Raw genomic sequence first — 20,439 nt, forward strand, 5'->3', positions numbered from 1 at the left:
TATCATCAAGTTACCATGAGTGTACCAGTCCTGCTGTCCCCTGGAAAATAAGGGGGGATGGAACTGTGAAAGAAAGGGGGGTTGGATAGAGGTGATGGGGAAGATGAGGGAGGGGTAGGAATGTAGAAGAAAAGAAAGAAACAACATGTTCTTTTTTAGACCCCCTAAAAACCACACCCCTGTTTTTTAACTACACCCCAAAAGAATGAAAATCCCTTTTTTAGACAGTTGATAAAAATAAACCAGTACAATTAAAATTGTACCAGTTCAAACTATTTTGTACCAGTTCAATATATTCTGTACCAGTTCAGAAAAAATTGTACCAAGGGAACAAATTGTACTACAACAATAATTATTCATGGCATTGTTACTTAAAGGGGTAATGACCTGTTTTAGAGTAACTGTTAAAGAAAAAATTATCAATGGAAACCCAACCAAATCTTTGTTTCCAATTTGTGAAATTACAAAAAATATAGTACTATAATTTTTTTTCCCAAGAATCTTGTTAATTTTCCAAAGCTATTCTTCTTCTTAGGCTGAGGAAGGAGAAGATAAAAATGAAATGAATTGACATTTCAAACAGTTGGTGTAGTGTTAAAACTTTAGACTGTGATCTGGACTGTGATAGCTTCTCCTCACGAATGTTTTAAGTTGAACTCAGTTTCAGCCAAAAAACAGTTTAATTTGTCCATAGCTGACTGCCCCTTTAATGCTTAGAAACAAATTTAATGTAGAATCGAATGCGCTTTATCTATTTTGTTTGGGTTTAAATGTACAAGGGTTCTTAACTATCAAAAGTAACCTTTTGCTGGCAAAATAGACATAGCCAGGGGTATGCCCTCTTTTCTGTTTAGTCCAGCTATTCCCTGGGTTTTGTACAGTTGGTTTCATTGGTTTTGTCAGTTGGTTAGTTTCTCTTGTCCATATTTATGTGGTGTGCAACATGTCTTCTCCGCTCAGTCCAATCATTTGCCAGCACTATTGCATCTTCCCATGAGATGTCACGTCATCTCTTTAATAGTGTTGTTGAGTAGCACATACAGTAGTTCGTTTTTTTTCTGATTGCTTAACCACCTTCTAGTTTTCAAAACACAGCCTTCTTCTGTAAAACATTGTGACATTACTACTGAGCATTAATATGTATCACATGAAGCATTGTGTATGAGTTAAGTCAGGAAAACTTGTATCGCTTTGATGTATCCCTTCATTAATATTTGTTGATATATTTTTCCTGTTTCTCTCTGTATTGTAATTTTTAGGGAGCTGTTGGTGTTCTACGACAGACGTATTTGGAAAATGGTTTCCTTGGTCTTTTTCGTGGAAATAGCGCAACTATGGCTCGTGTCATTCCTTATGCTTCACTACAATTCACAGCTCATGAACAATTTAAAATGCTGCTCAGAAAAGATAGAAGCACAAATGGGTAAGTGAGTACAATGTAGAAGAATAAAAACTGCTGCCATAAAATTGTTGTATTTATCAGTAGCAGTGGGTACTTTTTTACTGATTGGGACATCAATAATGAAAAATGTCTGCTAGGCATTTGCCCTTTTATTTGAAACTGCAACAGGTGCAGTCTCTGTCCTTTTCTCTCGGAATTCTTTTAACACAGTTTTTTAGGACCTTTAATGATTAAATCATGTTATTTTGGACAAATTGATACTGATGTGTACGTCATTATTTTATATAAGCCATTGACTCCTCAGGTTCCTAGGACGCCCTGAGTTGACAAGGAAAATTGTGTGGCATTAGACAGAGTAAAATCTGTTAAGTCTCACTCTTAGGAGACAATGGGTTAATTAACGAAAGGGACATGATTTTTGACTGGCACCCCAAGATGCCCCCACTTCACGAGAAAAATCTTGTGGCATTAGACATTGTAAAATCTGTCTCACTCCCAGGGATCACTGGGATCACTGGGTGTTAAATCAAGTACTTCATCAGGATAATGTATTATTGCACAACTGATGATTTTATATGGCTTTTGTTTTAGACCATTGCCACCTGTTCGCCGTTTTTTAGCTGGATCCCTAGCAGGCATTACTGCTGCTTCGTGCACCTATCCTCTAGACATGATCCGTGCCAGATTAGCCATCACACAGAAAAACAGGTAAGATCTGACATTTTGTTCATTTTATTGAAATGTAGTCAGATACAGCAGCCAGTGCAAGCAAGGAGAAAACTAGTTGACACTGAGAGGTGATTAATTGCTGGACCTAATATTGATTTGGAGAAGTCTCTCTCTGGGTACCCCATGGACAGTTCTCTCCTGTTTTTGGAAAGAAATTTGTACAGCTGTAGTATTTACAGCAAGTGCGTGTATTGAGGCTATATAAACCAGAAATTGCTGCATACGAAGTGTAATTGCAGATCTATTTATAAAACTGATAAGGTACTTTTGCATGGTTTAATTTTAGTACGGAAATCTCTCTTTGTATACCCCAGGAGGTGTCAAATTTGTCACTTTATTGTTGGACTGGCCTTGTGCCCAGAGGGTGCCTTGGTGGATTGTATCAGATAACGTTAACTACGATTCTCAGTTTAGTGCGCCACTAGGAAGTTTTGTGAAAAAGTTTAAACGTTTGAGTTCCCATGTTGTCAAAGGCAACTTGCTTTGTTTCCAAGAGTAACTTTTTGGGCCTTGACATTAGGAGTGATGAAGCCCGCCAAAATCTACAAAAGTTAACGGTTAAATAAAACTGGTGACCGTTACTAGTTAAATACTTACACTTGCGCTTTACAAGTTGATGATGATGATGATGATGATGATGATGATGATGATGATGATTATCATTAACATTAACATTAACATTAACATTAACATTAACATTAACATTAACATTAACATTAACATTAACATTAACATTATAACATTAACATTATCATTATCATTATTATTAAATAACGTCAAAACCCGAAAAGTTTTCCGTGAAAACTAAGTAAGTTGCCCTTGATAATATGGTAACTTTAACGCTGAAACTTTGTCAGTGTTTTGTCACCAAACAAACCTAATGTCGTACTTAACTGAGAATCATGGTAAAACATAATCTTGATTCAAGTTACCCGATAAGTTTCTGTTGATGTTTTGATATGTTTTCCTTTTTGTTTTTGTTTTTTTGTTGTTGTTTTTTTGCATTTGACAGCAATATGCCAGGAAGTTTTTAAGAACCTTCTTGCAAAAATAAACACCCTTGTTCCAAGGGCTAATAAGCACCTTTTACACACTTTTTCCAGATACACCGGCCTGGCAAACATTGTGGCAAAAATTTACAGAGAAGAAGGCTTTTTAGCTTACTACAGGGGCTTAGTTCCCACTCTGTTTGGTATTGTACCATATGCTGGAATAAGCTTCTTTACATACGAGTCTCTGAAAAAAGTCTACTTTGATGCTGTGCACGATGCCAAGAAGCTACACCCACTCCACAGACTTTTTTTTGGTGCTTGCGCTGGACTCCTTGGTCAGTCTGCCACGTACCCCTTGGAAATCATTCGGCGGCGAATGCAAACCAATGGAATATCAGGACCAGCAATTCCAGAATATCAAAGAATGTGGGCCACTGCAAAATATGTTGTTAGCACAGAGGGAGTGAAAAAGGGCCTCTATAAGGGGTTAACAATGAACTGGATAAAAGGACCCATTGCAGTGGGAGTTAGCTTTACAACTTTTGATTTGCTGCATGGTTTCCTTCAGAAGAATTTTATCGAAATTGAAAATTAGTGACATTGACATGAATCAGCAGTGCAGGGATTTTATGAATTTAGATCAATGTTGAGGAGACAAAGTGGAAGCATCGCAGAGGCTGGGTCAGTAAGTGCACCTAACTAAAGGATTGGCGAGAAGACATAGATTTTGCGAGAAATTAAATGACGAGATTAAGAAACGGTTACAGCTTGTGAGTAGGCCCACAATTTTTCGCGGCAACGCAACTTATTCGAAGAACGGAACCTCGACTCCTACACAAGCGATCGTGAGCCAAATACACTGGGTGGCTTCTTTCCGACCTCAGTCTTCTATTGGCTGCGCCGCCACAGCGTCTTCATTATCAGCATTTCTTTTTTGAGTACCGGAGATGTTTTCAACTATAATAATATAATAATTATTAATAAAAGTTTGAAGGTAATCTAACCGGCCATGAAGTGCTTGACTGGTTTTTGTGGGCATGGAAAATCGGAGAAAGACTCAACCCTTATAAGGCGTTGTATTCGAAGTCAATCCGGGCCCACATTGGTGGAAGCCGATTGCTCTTGCCGTAAGGCCAATCCTGCTGTTTTGATACCAAATGACTTGAAATGGTCAGGAGCATGTAAAATGGTCAGGTCGAAATGAAATGGTCTTGAAATGGTCAGGTCGCATGTAAGCTAAAACAAACACACATTAATTCGACTACCATCAGTTTATCTCTGAAGCAGAAGAATGTCGTGCCGTGGAGCTCGAAAGTCCCGAAACTGTACTGGCCATTTTCGCGTGTAACAATTCCCTCTGTATCTCCAGAACGGAGAGGGGATTTGAGTCGTCAAACTGTACAGGTAGTTTGCTTTTTGTTACCTTGAAAACATGTAAAAAGATCGGCTTTCCTGATCAAGCGGTTGGCAGGTTCACAAATGGCTTTTCTGGCCCGAATGTTGAGAAACGGGCCCCTGATTCCACCGAAAATCACTTTCTAGCCGTGTACATGTACCGCTATAACGGAGGGGCCAAGAATTTCTCATTAGAGCTTGCAATATCGCTTACCTTTGGTCTCTTAGAAAATGGATCTTGAAAATAGAGAGAGCTGTCATTGTGTTTACGGCGAATGGCAAACCACCCTGCCAGCAGAGCCTTTCTTTTGCTTGCTCGATTTTGGCGTTGTCGAGAAAGGCTGCATGAATCGAGTAAGATCTTTATTGAGTATGCGCTGCATGTTGCCAGGATAGTGTCGAACCCAAGCCTATAGCTAATATGCCAGATCTCTCGGCCATCCTGGTTTTTCACGGTACAGCGGGCTCAATTATAACCATCGCTTTTATCGCTAAATGAATGCTCGCACTGGAAAAACTGGTTTAACGAGAGAAAGCAAGATTGACTAGTCCAGAAGTTCGGGCTGCGGTGGCTTCAAAGAGTTGACGCGATTCATGCGGCTCCTCCTTTTCTCCTCTTCGGTAAAGAAAAGGACGAAAGGAGGCTCTGCTCGCAGGGCGATGGCAAACATGAGGCTCATGAATTTACGTTTTGCCAAAAATTGAAGGAAGTTGTTTGATCAGTTCAGTTTGTTTTTTGCATGTTACCTGAAGATATGGTGCAACAGGGATGCCGTTCGCTTTGGTGCCTATTGACAGTAAAAATACTTTACGTTCTTTAATTGACGAGTATTTAAAGATGATTTATGATGGCCATAAAAAGGTCGAGATCGTTCTTAAACTTAATTGTACTTGAAGGAAGGACAGTGTAACGTTATTTCTGGGAAACAGTGGTAGATTTGTCATTTTGAAGATGTCTTGAAGGAGGAATTTTCTTAGCGTCATCCTTGGCACGTTTATAAAAAAATTTGAATTTTCTCGGGCCTTAAATTAATTAGCACGCCTTAGACTGGAGAAAATTAAACAAAATTCCCTTGACACACTATTTATTACCGTAACGCCTGCAATAAGGAATACAACATTTCAAATTTTCGATTGAAAAATACCCCAAAGGCACTTTGCAATGTTTCTATTCAATTTGTTCGTTTGTATTCATAAGTTTGCAAAAGAGGAGAACGGATTACCTTAATTCCTTTATTATTATTATTATTATTATTATTATTATTATTATTATTATTATTATTATTGTTGTTGTTGTTGTTGTTGTTGTTGTTGTTATTATTATTATTATTATTATTATTATAACATAGATTGCCATGGATTTATATATTTTTTGCAATCATAGGAAAATAGTATCCACCGATAAGAGATCTATCTGGTGTTTAACGCTTTCTGTATACTTACAATAAAGTTGGATAAATTCTATTTATTTGTTGTGTTTCTTGTACTGTAAGGGTTTCTGCCGGTAAACTTTTCCCGTCGCAGTTTTTCCGCCCTTACCTTTGTCACTATCATCGAACTGATCTAATGTTTACTGTTCCAATCCAAAGTTGAAGTGCCTAATTTTAGCCCCACAACATGGATCATATTAAATGAGTGGTAGGGGCCATAGCCCTCCGTTTCCTCGGCCCGTAACTGAATGTCCTAGTGATTGTTTTATAATACTTGGAAGGAAAAGAAAATTATTCTCAACGCAGTTAGCCCGGCTTTGAAGTGTACAATAATTTGAAGACATTGGTTTGTCGAGAATTTGCCGAGAATGATTTCAGCAGGAAACTGAATTGCGGTAAAATGTATCTTCCAGGCTTCCAGGGTAAGGTAAACAATAAAAACTGCGAAACCTCTTTTTTACGTGGTACCTAAGATTTAATGGTAAGTATTTTTACTTTCGTTATCGTTTACGGGAGAATTCCATGAATCCTGAAATTTATACTCTTCGAGACTGCTTAGAAGGTCTATGTGGTCTCAACAAAGGATTGAAAACAAGAGAGAAAAATAACCTGTTTTTCCAATGGAAGATGATCCCTGGTTGGCTTTCCTTTTTCGAAGGAGAAAACAGACAACAATCTAATTAGCCAATATAAAAAATACCGCAATACTCTCTGTCCCTCCAAAATTTTGCGTATTAAAGCATTGTTTTTATTTTCTCTTGGGACTTATAATGGTCCCAAGAGAAACTGGAGGGACAATGAAAGAGTATTATGGTATTTATAAAAAACAAGGTGAGTGAGTCTCCTCACTATTCTGATTTTTGGATTTAATTTGAAAATTTTTGGTTAAGAGTAACCAAATAACAAAAGAAACTTGATTATGGGAATATTATTCAAGGAATATTAGATCAGGTTAAGGACCTGCTCTGAATTATTTTATAATTTTAGGTAAACTTTAATCGAATTCCTCTCTTTTCACTTTTCAAAGCTATAGTCAAGGATAAATACAACACTGAAAAACTTATCGCCTCTCGAAGAAACTTGAGCTTAAAAGAATTCAGGCGAAATGGACACCATTTGTCAGATTAAGTAGCTTGGCTGCTTTAATTTGTAAGGGAATGAGTGCTGTGGTATTTCCTTTCACTTGTTGGACGCTGTTTAGACGCATATCTGTATATTGATTAAATTTTTGCTGACCTTATCATTAACGAGAAATTATAATTGTAAGTTATTATAGGTAAGCATTGTAAAAGAAGGTATAGAGTTTTTGCACGGCAGCCCTGTCGCATGGCAGGAACAAGCTGGCGGTCTCAGAGGAAGCTGACAAGGTTCGATGACATTCCTTCTGCACGCTGCGCAGAAGATTAAATACTCAACAATATTCACTTCCGACAACAGCTTTATTTACCACATTGTTTACTTTTACATGACAATCACCTATTGCCGAAAGTTAGGTCAACTATCATCAATATATATCACTAAGTTTTCTGCGCCTGTTTGAATGTATCTTTTGTTGTAATCACTTGATTGGCGGTATCGGTTATCCAACGGCAGAACAGAGATCATGATCCTGAACCACTCCCAGCAGAAGGCGGCTCTGTTGTGAGAAGAGAGTAACATGGCGGCAATCATTTCAATGATAACTGATCAAAAAACCACGCTGACGTACAGCATCGTGACTGAAAACTCTAAAACTTTAATTTTAATTTATTTGAGTCACCATTAGCTTTAGGTCAAGTAATAGTCCTGGCAAGCAAATAGTTCGGTGGAAGGTTAATGACAGCTATCAATTTCTAAAAGGAATTCATATTTAATATTTTATTCCCTTAACTTTAGATTAGCTGAACAGAATTTAGCTCTTTAGAGAATCTTAATCCATTACTGACAAAGAGGAAAATGGCGATTGTGACTAGGACACCTCACGAGGGCATACGAGTACACACGAGTACATGAGTAACATACGCGTAACAATTGATTACATACGAGTAACATACGAGTATTAAGCCTAAGCGCTCGTTACAGTGATTAGGCCTAAGCACTCTTTTATCATTTTAGCTTTCAATTTACGGTTTGGTTAACTACACTTTTGACGAGATATGTTACTCGTATGTTATTCGTTTTACACGTGTGTACTCATATGTTACTCGCATGTACTCGTATGTTACTCGTATGTGCTCGTCACGATCGAAAATGGCTCGATCGAGGCTTTTTGTTGAATTTGTTCCGCCTTTGCCGCGCTTTGTATTTCCACCGATTTCTCACTGAATTAACCTGTAAGAATTAACGTATTTTCGTGCCAATTAGAATAGCTTTGTATTTAAAATACCGTATTGTTGTATTTTTAAGGTACCATTAAAATTTTAAAGTTATTACGTTTTAATGTCACGACACCTTACCATGAGGCAGCGTTTACACGAACGCGGTTTCACATCGACACGGGTTCATGACTTCGAAACCGCGTCAAAATCGATGCGGTGTGGAATTGTTTACACGGAATCGTTTTCGCCAGAATATCGAAGTCCTGATGGTATAAGCGAGGGCTGCATAACGAGCTAAATTGAACAATGCAAATTTCGCGCCAAAATAGATGACACTTCATAACTATGCATTCTTAGCTTTGGGTATTTTGTGAATAATGATCGTAGAGCAGATTGATAAATAATCGCAAAAAAAGGCTCCATTACATGACTCAAATGGTACAACAATGTGAAGCGAAATGGCATGGTGACGTTGTGTGTTTGACTATTTCCAAGCTTCTTTAATCATTTGCAACTGCTTAATTTGGATTGCAGATATAAAAAACGCCTTCCGTCCCCTATAAAGTGGTGCGAAAACCGAAACCCGGAAAGATTTATATTTTAGCGACAGGAACTTCTACAGGTTTACTTTCACTTACTACAAAAGTTGCACGTGGCCACGCAGTTTGTTTTCACGTAATGTTCGAGATAGGGTGAAGTTGTTCGGCACTTCCCATCGTCCATCAGCTCTTTGCAATTTTTTTCCTTATCCACGCATTCTAAAAAAAGACCACATGACCACTAGCAAAGGCATAACGTTATAATGTGCGGGCGATATTTTGTTTCTTGATAAAGTGCGCTTCTGTTTATCATGCATGAAGGGGAAGTAGTATACAAAAATTTGGTTTTATCAACGGAGTTGATAATGTAAATTGGCCACCGTACAGAGATTCTGTACGGTGGCCAATTTACATTATCAACTCCCTTGATAAAACCAAATTTTTGTTTATCATGCAGTTGTTTTGAGGGTTTGAACAACCCAATGCACTGACTGAGTCAGCGGTAGTTAAGCTTCACATTGCATCCGAGGGTCGGTTGCTCACGAAACCTGGTTAGCGCGAACCGTTGGTTAAGAGGTGTTAAAACCTACAGGTTTCCACGGTATTTTTAAAACACCGTTTAGCGCTGACCATTCTTGGCTTGCACCCACGTGACGGCGGCTATGTTGGTTGGTAACAATACAATTTCTTTTCGCAGAATTTGCATAATAATAAAGTTTCGTTGCCAGCGGAGAGACAGGTTACTGTTCTTACCAACCAACATGGCCGCTGTGACGTCACATGCAAACCAAGAATACTTCGAGCAACTCGGGTCTGGTTGACAAAAAAGATTTGGTTGACAATCACACATACACCCTGTGTCAAAAGGACCGTCATTTTAATATTCTTTTGTTTACTTGCAAATTCGTCCTTGTTACCTCGTTCAAGGTTAAGAACGAGACAAAAAGGGCTGATTTGCAAGCAAACAAACGAATACTGTGATGGCGGCCATGCTGCTCTGGTTTAAATATTTTTGAATGTAGCAAAGGAGCCAACTTTCTAATGTCTTCATCAAGGGTGATGCAAAGTTATCAAAGTTTAGTCTCTCTATGAAAAAGGCGGTATGGTGGCAAGAAGCTAAATATTTTAAGATTTGATTTTAGTGGTGTGCGCAGGGCAAGTGCGATACTCCTGACCATCTGTTAAAACTTTGTTGACACGATAAAGGATAGGGCTTTTTCGTCGTCCGCAATAAAGTGCTAATTTTATCCAAAGGTGCATTAAGCGTTGATCGAATCTAATGCGTGTATTCGACCGCATACTTACCAGCATCGGTTGGTTTCTTACCTAAATATAAAAAAAAAATGCTCAACAAAGTACAGTTCGCATGTCAGACGTGAAGTCTAATTCTTTTTTTAAAGTCTTTTAAATCTACTTCGATGGTACATACGTCATGGTAAATTAAACGTTTGGCAGACTTTTCTGCTGATTCGAAGCGAGGCCAGAGAAGCTTTAAAATTTTGTGCCTGGATTTCTTTGATGGTGGAAAGGACCGCAAGGCCAGAACATGATGTTGTTAAAGGACTTCCTACATTTTCCCTTTTCCCTGTTTAGATCGTGGTTCCATTTCTTGTTTTATGACCTCTTTTCAATGATCAAGCCCCAATTGCTCACATGCAGATAATGTTATTTTGTGGATAAGTCACTATCCAACAGTTTCCATTTAACGCAGTACAAAGATTTCAGTTTTCTGTCAATATACAAGCTCCAAGCACATCTAAGTGAAGGCGTGTACGAGAACCTTGCCCAACACTTAATCTATACTATATATTTTATTCTCTGGATAGTAACTTATCCAGCGGATAAAGTTAACCAACCTTTGAAAAAGTTGATAAAGATCGAATTACCACCGTAAAAAATTTGGAAAGCCTACGTTTCGAGCGTTAGCCTTTCGTCAGAGTGAATGGAAGAATTGTGGGTGTTGTTGGTTTATAAGAGGGTGTGGAGTAACTTTGTCATGGAATTATTGAACTCCCTCATCCCATTAATTTATTCACAAATTCATGTTACCATATTTCCACCAATGGCAAAGCTCCTCCACACCCTCATAAAAAAAAGACCAGCAACACCCAAAATTCTTTCATTCGCTCGAAACGTCGGCTTTTCAAATCTTTTACGGTGGTAATTCGACCTTTATCAACTCTTATCGATCTGAATTGAGTATATTCACAAATGGGCCTTTTTCGCGCGGCGGCCATATTGGCCATAGACAATAGATTTGGTATCCCGAGCCTCGAGTTGAAATGTTTGGGAATGAGTTTCGGTGGAGCAAAACAAAAGTTTTCAATCCCTCGGGACTAAAGATGGCCGCAGTGTGATTAAGGTCCATTACAACTCCAGCGAGAAGATAGCCTGCGCAGCAGCCGTTTCCTTTCCTTTTCCAGGCGGCGATAGGACAAGCGAGCGACCGCCTGGCGTGAGCAAAAAAATAGAGAGAAGTGGGGACTGGGTCTCTCGCAGTTTTCGTCTCGTCCCCTTCGCGAGCGTTTGGAAAAGGAAAGGAAAACGGCTGCTACGCAGGCTAGCGAGAAGATGACTTGTTTACTACTCTGTGTATTGTTTAGTTTCAAATTTCAGGCACCTTGCTGCCAGTATTTGTGAATATACTATTTACTTCAGATTGAGGCTAACCCTGTAAAAATGCGTCCTCGGTGTTTTTATTCAGCGGTCATGGAGAACTTGAAACTGGACACGTGCATTTTCAGAGAAAAGAGAACTGAAAAAGGATGGGATCCAGACCATCTGTACGCATATCCAGCTCACTAAATATTACACTTATGTTGAATTAGGCGGGCGAGTAAAAAGATTGGAAGACATGATCACGGTCAGTTCAACAGGCATTTTACTTACAAGTATTGCACGTGACTCCACAGAACACTTCCATGAAATTCTTGCTGGTTAAACATTGACCATTTTTCTTCCTCTCCTGACATTTCGAATCACGGTCACGGCAAAATGCTAACAATTAACAAGTCAAGATAGTGTAAGAGATATCAAAGCAGAAAAACTGCTCAAGACATCGTTACACTGCCGAGTAACAAACATTCGCACCTTTTTTCTCCTTTTCATGAATGCATGGGAGGGCGGAAAACAGCATGAAAATCGCTATTGGCAAATTCTTCTCTATTGAAACTATTTCCCATTCTAGGCTAGATGATTTTGAGAACATTTTCGAAAGAACGAAATAATCTAGATGTTTCTTAAAGTCTTGTTCCATTTTCCAATTGGTTGAAATTGCACTCTTATTATTTTGTTTTTTCTGATGAACGAAATAAACAGATGACGTACTCGGCAAGGGTCCTCGGAGTGGTATCCAGACTTTCCCCCAAGTAGAAGAACAATAGGAGATTGGCACAATTGTCGCATTACGGGAATGTTTGGATAGATTGTTCACAGAGGTGGCCAAATCGAGAGGACAATGTGATTCAGGGATTCCTCGAGCCACTTCGCGCCATTTTATTTTCGTGTTTATCTTTTTTTTCTCTTTTTTTTATGGGAATCGTTATTTTAGCCATTTGTTTTTATCCTGTGCCGAAAAATGAAATAAACGGTACCTGGATTTTAAAGGGATGCTACAATTGAATAGAACCGAATTAAAAAAGAAAAACATGATTTGAAATTCGTTACCTGGAGGTGCTGGTGCTTTCGTGTTAGGATTGCGCGTGGTCTCTAAAAGGTAGGCAAAAATTAGCACTGAGATCTTTTTAGAAAGTGATAATAATAATAATAATAATAATAATAATAATAATAATAAATAAATAAATAAATAAATAAATAAGGAAAGGAAGGAGACAATGAAGTATCCCCCGCTGAGGTAAGAAGTAAAGCAGCAGTTCCCGAGATGATGTTACCCAACATAACGTCATCATCGACGTCCTGGGAGGCTACTCGGAAGAAACTTATCGAAACGCAAAAGACCAGGTTGGAAGAAGAGTAAGAACAGTCTTGAATCAGATGCGAAAGTCAGTACTCTCCTACTCCTTGAAAATTGCCCGGGAGTGGAGGTTATCTATAATTTAGAGCAGCAGCTCATGACTCCTGTTGAGAGTTAAGTATAATTTTTTATATCATTTTATACGTTTCATTCAGCTGGTAGTAGTATTATTTATTGTTTTAAATTGTTACAGTTAATCTATTTTAGACCAATAGGCTAAGCTTACACTCCCCGTGAGGCCAGTTATTTTTTCTATTATTTGCCCATTATGCACAGCTGCTGAATCTTGCTGGAGTCTTTCCCTGACATCAAACCACCGCCCGCGAGTAAAATCGTCTGGCATAAGACAAAGTAAAATCTATATAAGTGGCCACTGGGAGTTAAGCGTATAAGGGTTAAGGGTATAAGGATGAAAGCTAGGGTTTAAGCGTATAAGACTTTGCGAAGGATTCCGGCGGCGGTTCCCTGTAAACAAGCTCTCTTAATGGCTCTAATATACATGCCGTATTAATAATCTCTTTTAACCACTTTCCCAAACAGTTATAATTTAGTTCCTAACGCACCATATGTGAGACTGTCACCACCATTATTCTGCGCATTTTCCTAATTCATTTCAACTCCCGCTTGAGTTCTTGGTAGTAAACGTTCTCAATTTTTTCTTTCTCTTTGTTCTTATTCTGGTGTCAAGTGGACAAGCAACTTCAATTATCACACAATCCCGTTCTATCTTATCTGATACCCAATATCAGGCTTGTGGTGTTCAATCTTGTTGTCTGTCTGTATTTTGAAGTCCCACAGCAGTTTCCCGTTTTCTGAGATTCACAAATCGGTTTGTGGTTCTAGTAATTCTCGTCCCTCTCAAAGCCCAACTTTCCACACAGTCACCCCAGTAGGAGACGATTGCAGTTGAAAGTCATGTCAAAATGAGTTAAGATTTGAAGCGAATGACTGTGGTAAAAAAAGGGAAGGGAAATCAAGTAAGTAAATGTTACAAATTATGGAATACCTGGCAAGCATGGTAGTCCGCAGGTCTTTCTACATTTCCTTTCCATGAATTTTCTTACTTTGTCTGTGCAGTGTCCGGCTGCTTTCCATCCGGGACATTTTTCAGGCAATTCGTCCTTATCACAAACTGTCATAAAGAAAAAGTGGGGTTTTTAGTGACAATCGTAATGTGAATTGATAATCATAATGTGAGCTATCTGCATAGTCACCAAGATTATTTTCTTTGTATATTACATCCTTTTGCTTATATCTTTTAGTTGTTGTCTCAGTGTCATTTGTAGCCCGGGAAGGGAGGGGAGGGGAAGGGGATTCATGTGAAAGGGGCGGGGAGTCTCGTCCTCTCGCTCAGGGTTGTATATTTCAGATTTTGGTCTCAATATTTTAATGTTTTAAATATGGTTTCTTTTACGAGTCAAAAAAACCGTCTTGCACGCCCAGATTGGTCTCCTTTCGGGTTTCTTTTTTGCGAGGGCCAGCATCCCCCCCCCCCCCCCCCATCCTGGGATTTGTAGTCCATTAGTATTAATGTTAATTAGAATACCGTTAGAATACCGTATAAGTGTTAATTCAGTTAATTCCTCAGCGCATAGTGTATTTCCTATCAATGTCGGAAAAGGAGCACGTCATGTGCTTTGCAAAAAGAAGGCGAACAGAAAGAGTATTTGAGGAGAAAAGTCAAAGTGGTTGATAGGAGAAAACGGGGACATTCCACTAAAAAACCAGTAGCAGGAACCAACCATAACTTTCACGGCAAAACTCATTTGTCGCTATAGACGAGAAGCTTGAAAGGTATTAGCGGTAAGGAGAGAAGAAGAAGAAAGCTAGTGATATATGACAGGCAAAGAATGGTTTCCAAGTTAGTGGCAACGTGAACGTTTGCCTTGGTAACGCCTTGGATTAGAAAGTCTGGAAAAACAGTTGTCGACATCGAAATGAACGTTATATATCATTTTAGAAATTACTACTGAGTTTAGAATTAGCTTTTTTTTCCTTGGTATTTCCTTTTTTTAGAATTCTTCATTAATTAAACTCTCGCATTTGTTGCCAACGTGTGTTTAGAGATTGTGTGATGAGGCTGGGGTTTTCGGTTGTTGTGTTTCCGCTGCTCTAGTCGTGCCCAGTCCTCTTTGTGTAGTTACACTGGTTAGGGCCCAAACCGAACACCGATTGTACACTTTGTGACGAATTCACTACAGAGATCAATAAGCATGCGCCAAGTATTTCAGAGGCTTTTGGTTGAGCTTACCAGTATCATTCGCAGCGTCTGCAGCTCCTAAAGGAAAAATCAACAGATAAAAAGTAATTAAAAACAAGGAGACTCTGCATAACTCAAGAAAGCGAGTTCAGTAAGATATTTTCTACATCTCTAGACTACTTTGAATAAAGAAGTAACAAAATGTGACTTTTTCATTCAGCGGGAAACACCGTCGAATGATCCGCCAATTTGTCCAATCAAGCACGCTATCTGAGGGCAAACTGAAAATGATGAATTTCAAACGAAACTGGTAACTTCTGAAAGGTTTTAGGTTTTAATGACTCAAAAGAAACCCTCGGTCATATCTTTTGCAACCTGCTCACTATTTAGTCCGTCAAGGTCTAAGTGAAGATTCCTTAAGTTTCGTCTCTTTCGTACAATGAAATGCTAACAAGTAAGTAATTTTCCAACAAGCGTTCAAGGTGTCAACGAAAATGTCTTCAGCAAACCATTTTTGTTGACTTTTAACATGGCAGAAGCCTTTTAAATAAGATATCGATATAACTTTTGACATGTTTTTGAAGGAGAAAGAAGGTCGATAGCGCCTTCAGGAGGACTACATTGGCATTTTTACTTGCATTTATGGTCTGGCAGATTATATTTCATAGTATTCAAGACAGCAAATTTTAATGTTAAACTTTTTAACAAAAGCATTGTAGCTCAGAAAATTATCATCTATCGTAATCCAGTAAATCCCCAATAAATTTAACGTCTGCGTTGAACATGTATTGTAGAAAAATGGTCGATTTTCTATTCTTATCAAAGAATTATACTAGTTCTTTGAAGTTTACCTCATGCAGCACATTCAAGTTTTCTATCATTTCCTTTAAAAATGGTTGGCATATGCCAAGTCACGATTGAAAAATATCTTGCCGATTTAAGTTAGTTTTAAAAACAGGGTGCCCTCCGTGGCACTTTAAATAATAATCAAATACACTCTTCCACTTCCGTTTGTTATCTTGCTTCAAATTCTTTTGAACCCACTTTATTATCAAGAAAGTTTTGAAACTTTGGCACAGTCGGTTAGTGCGCTGCCTTAATGCAAGAGGTCCCAAGTTTCGATTCCAGGATCTCACATCATTGTTTCGACTTCTTTCCTTCAGTGTAGCTTAAGTAGCTTTAAATACCCTTAAAACGGATCACTGATGGAGAAGGGGGAGTAAAATGAGAGCAACGTCGACCTCAGGCTTGTCAGTTGAATTACTGTTACGAGTTATCGACATTAAATATGGTCGCTTTGCTTTACTTTATATCAATCATTTTAAGTCCGCCTTTGTCATAATCATTTCAGTACTTTTAATTTTGTTGCCTTTACTTCCCCATGCATAGAAAATCGTATAGCAAAGAAGGTGTTATTGGCTTGCCAATAAAAATTTTATGCATCTCAATAATTAAAATTTATAGTGCATGCATAATTATGCACTCAGCAAAGTGTGACGCGGTCATTCCTGGGGAGGAGCAGTTATTAAGTATCCCCTATAGGGAATTTGTTGCATTCCGAGAAAGCGCGGTAAATATTCATTCGCTTTTCAAGCTCGACTGATCTGGTTGTCAAACTTTTTCTCCCTCCTCCTCCCCTTTGCCAGGTTCCACTATTTCTTTCTTTCTTTCTTTTTTCTCAGTTTACTTCTGTGGTACGCTTTCAGATCCCCACCTCATATCATATCATATATCATATATCTTTCTTTACCCTCGGATTTTAGAGTAGCTTGGTGTAGCTAATATCTCCGAGCATTTTACCCTCCCAACCATGATACACCACAGAAGACAGACCACAACACCGGGAACTACATGCCTACCTTTGCTGGGCGTGCGATCAATTCTTCAAATAAGTTTGTGATGTAATATTTTCATTGTTATTAAACCGGCTAGGTGCTAAGGCACATAGCCAGATTTCTCCAAGTGGCCTGTCTGTTTTTCTCCGCCCTGCAAACCGAGCTCAACAGTTTGGTGTCTCACTCAACCTCATTTATATCGAGAGGCATAATTAATTTTTTGTAGTATACCCTTGGTGGTAGGAAGTGCAACTTAACCTTCCGCTAATTTCCGTTCCCGCACTCCTAATTACCTCAGAGATGTAATAAATATATATCTTACTAACCTCTTTTCCTCCGTCCGTCCTGTAAGTTACGGAGCCTAGTTTAGTCTCGTTGATTTATGGCCGCACTCATAAATCAACGGGAAAAAACGTGGTCCGTAATTAACATTATTTTTTTCTCAGTGCGCGAGCGGGCGGAATTCTGCGAATCCTGCAATCTGATTGACTCAGGGAGCGGGAGGAACTTTTCTATCTTGCCCGCCAATCCGGGCGGAATCCTTCTCCTGGTTGCGTGAGCTTGTTTAATGACCTTAAATTTCCATTTTTTGACATCGAATCCGTTTACATACAGAAGTAAGTGTTTCAAAATCGATTTTTATTAGAAAAGAGGCGTGGAAATAGAATTCAAGTAAAAATATATCTCTTTGAAACATTCCGTTTGGAAGTCGTTTACTGCATTCGCCATCAAGCTCAGTACGAGTCAACAATTTAAAAACTGATTTCAGAGAGGAAGAGAGAGAGAGAGGAAAAAAATAAAGCTAGGAGTCGGTCCGTATAGCGAAAAACTGTGACCTCGGCCACAGTTTTTCGCTATACGCACCTCCCAGATGGTAAATAACATACATGTACAGACCTCGAACTCGGTTAGTAAGAGGTATGTATTCCATTCATGGGATCGTAGGTAAAGGACTTTAGCGTGGTTGCTATGAACTTTTGTCTACTGAACTCAACAAGGGGTCGTGACATATTAGTGTTCTATCGCAACCACAGTTTTGCTATCTCAGGTGTTTTTTTTCCACTGCAATTCATCGCGTACTCCTGATGTATGTACAGAATTTGTAACTGAGAAAAGACCAAGCTTCTTACCGTACTTTAAAGACAAAAGGGCACACAGCACTCCAAGAACTGCAACAAGAGGCGTAGTTACCATGTTGAACTTGTTTGGGCTGATTTGATTGACAGGTCTCCTACATTTTTAAAAATACATTTATATGTTACTAGGAATGTTCTTACTAATTACCCTTTTGTACATTGAAGCAGTGCCCGCTCTTTTACAATTTTGCAGTCATTCTGAAATTGTTTCTCGTGCATTTGTCTAACTACGCTTTACAAAGTTGATATCGAGGGCAGGGTTTTTCTGCCCACGCGATAAAACAAGTTTCCCCGTTCTTTTGTAGAACTGTCATTTCCATTACGATTTTTGGTACGATAACCACAAAGGCAAGCAAGTTGGAGCGAGGCGAACAATTTAACTTGCTTTTGTTTTGTCAGGACTGCAAGAATCTAGGACTTTCTTCCCGGAACAATTAATAGGCAACTTAAGCACTCCACGTTCTGGGGCCAGGGACAGTAGCCGGAAGTCACCTATTTTCCCTTTAAACTTGTTTATATTACCACATTCACATTTTCAAGTATCTTTTTACCATTAGAGACGATTCTTTTTTTTAAATCTGCGAAATACCATAGTCCTGACATGGCGTGCAAAAACCTCGCTTGCTGAATTGAAGTTTTTCTCCAGTTTCAGATCACTTCTACCCCAATGCCACTATAATTTTCCAAAAATTGTCGTAACTGCATAAAACGTGACAGTTTTAGTAGCCAAATTAATCACGAATAGGCTCAGCCTAGTCCCTAGGTGTTCTCGGCTCGGTCAAAACCAACGTCACCGAGAGAGACTCGCCGAGAACGCGGCTCTCTCGCCCACTCCTTCCCAGACTTGGCGTGGACATGGGGACAAGAGGGAACGCCTAGGGACTAGGCTGAATTGGACTACAAATTGTTTTTAAATTTGTTAAAATCCTCGCTCAGTTTGGTATTGCCACTGTTGTTGAGACTGCCAAAGGTTGAAATCTAAAGGTTCAGAATGCAAGGCTTAATTTCTAAACAACAAGAAGAAGAAACTGGAATGCTGTCTCAGTGACAGAGTAAAACAAGAATATTTGGTTTTAGTATATACTAAAACAGTGGATAGCGTTGAACCAGCGCGCTGATTGGCTACTCAAACTCAGGATACCTTTGCTATTCACCTCCGAGCAATTCGCGCGGAATTTGTGCACGAAAATGTTGTAATCTTTGCAGGAATAAATGAGTTAAAATCATCTTTTTGTGCTATATTATCTCACCGTTTTAGTATATCCTAAAACAACTATTCACCTCAGTGTCAGTGGCTAGTGGTGGATATTTACCTAGCCACCTCGACCTCAGTGAATAGTTGCTAATTACAGGAGCCCATTACTAGGAGCCTCCATATGCAGTAGATCTTTGAGTCAACCTTTGCGCGTATCTTTCTATTTTTGGAACGAACCCTTAAGCAGGAGACTCGCATTTACATAAATTTCTACGATTTAAATACAGTTTTACTGCTTTTATTTGTCTTCGTTAGACAATGACTTTACTCTGATTGGCCTTTTAAAACAGTGTGTGCAGAGCCGAGGAACTCGTGGCGTTCTAAAATCGAAAGATACGCGCGAAGGTTGACTTATAAAGACGTGTATCAGAGAGGCAAGCTCCTAGTCATGGGCTTCTGCTAATTATCAAACTGATTGATTAAGATCGAATTGTGGCCGTGGAAATATTGAATCGTTGATGTTTTAAGGGTCAGTCCCAGGAGTCAGTCCTTTCCACAGAACCACTTGCAACTGAAGGATTGTGGGTTGTTTAGGGTTTATATGGGAAGCGAGGGAGCTATGCAAATGGCGATCATGAAGACACCATGTGATAACGGGAAGACCAGAATAAATTAGTTGAATGAAAAGTGATCATACCACATAATTAGGGAATCAATGTAAAGTTAAGCCAGGGACTTAATTTCGTGGTTTGCTGGATTAAAGGTCTAAAGTGTGCAGTGTGCTGCAATAAGGACTCCCAAGGAAGTGTTTGAACTCATGGTGATTTTTTATGTTTGGACTGTGTTTTTAATCGCAGATCGCATTCCCACATACCCTATGCTAATTGGTTAATTTTTATCAGTCAACTAATAAACTTTCATTCTTTTCGGCTATTTTGGTCTTCAAATATGTTTTGGCTACTATTTTGCTTTCAAGAGATTCTCTTTAAAAAAAGTGTTCTTCTTATCTGCTTTGCATGGTCTTACTTGTGATTGTATTTTTGTTCCTTGTGATTAACCGTTCGGTTTTTGCCCGTTCTGCTATCACAAATTATTGCTATTTTTCAGGAGCTAGGGTACGTATATCATGGCGTATATATAGGAAAATTGGCAACGTCATTTGATCGAAAGTCAGTCTACAGTTACGATAGATCACTGCCGCCGATCGTTTAAGGAGCTATTTTCTGACTTGGAAATGTAGTGCAGCTTACCTTGCTGTGTTACCTCTTTCCTAAACAAGTTTATCCAACCTCTATGGATTCCCTGCAAGCTTTGAA

At 38.9% G+C, this 20,439-nt stretch overlaps 2 protein-coding genes across 2 annotated transcripts in view; one reads left to right on the forward strand and one right to left on the reverse strand.

The window, feature by feature from the left end:
- LOC138041903 (mitochondrial coenzyme A transporter SLC25A42-like) overlaps positions 1-4,126 on the forward strand; it is an 8,913-nt gene extending 4,787 nt beyond the window's left edge. Inside the window, exons 3-5 of the mRNA XM_068887594.1 lie at positions 1,260-1,423; positions 1,994-2,110; positions 3,235-4,126. Of these exons, the coding sequence (XP_068743695.1) occupies positions 1,260-1,423; positions 1,994-2,110; positions 3,235-3,718 (765 nt within the window). The 3' untranslated portion in view covers positions 3,719-4,126. The remainder of the gene's footprint in view (positions 1-1,259; positions 1,424-1,993; positions 2,111-3,234) is intronic.
- Positions 4,127-7,368: 3,242 nt separating this feature from the next.
- On the reverse strand, positions 7,369-20,439 carry LOC138041060 (uncharacterized). The gene is made up of 9 exons (XM_068886837.1): positions 20,374-20,439; positions 17,923-18,023; positions 15,009-15,035; positions 13,764-13,889; positions 12,451-12,492; positions 11,674-11,781; positions 10,090-10,110; positions 8,884-9,003; positions 7,369-7,584 (listed from the first exon to the last, which is right to left on the reverse strand). Exons 2-9 carry the CDS (start codon positions 17,984-17,986, stop codon positions 7,550-7,552), a joined length of 543 nt encoding a protein of 180 aa, XP_068742938.1. The 5' UTR covers positions 17,987-18,023; positions 20,374-20,439; the 3' UTR covers positions 7,369-7,549.

This window comes from Montipora capricornis, chromosome 3, assembly GCF_036669925.1.
Source record: "Montipora capricornis isolate CH-2021 chromosome 3, ASM3666992v2, whole genome shotgun sequence".
NCBI classification, from domain to species: Eukaryota; Metazoa; Cnidaria; class Anthozoa; order Scleractinia; family Acroporidae; genus Montipora; species Montipora capricornis.

What these genes read in the sequence shown, in the direction of transcription:
- LOC138041060 (XM_068886837.1), bottom strand. Translation starts at nt 17,986, where the DNA reads ATGGTAACTACGCCTCTTGTTGCAGTTCTTGGAGTGCTGTGTGCCCTT. An exon ending in AGACGCTGCGAATGATACTG is followed by an intron (nt 13,890 to 15,008) that starts GTAAGCTCAACC and finishes TCTTTATGACAG; the next exon opens with TTTGTGATAAGGACGAATTG. An exon ending in TGGAGTCACGTGCAATACTT is followed by an intron (nt 10,111 to 11,673) that starts GTAAGTAAAATG and finishes TTTTATATTTAG; the next exon opens with GTAAGAAACCAACCGATGCT.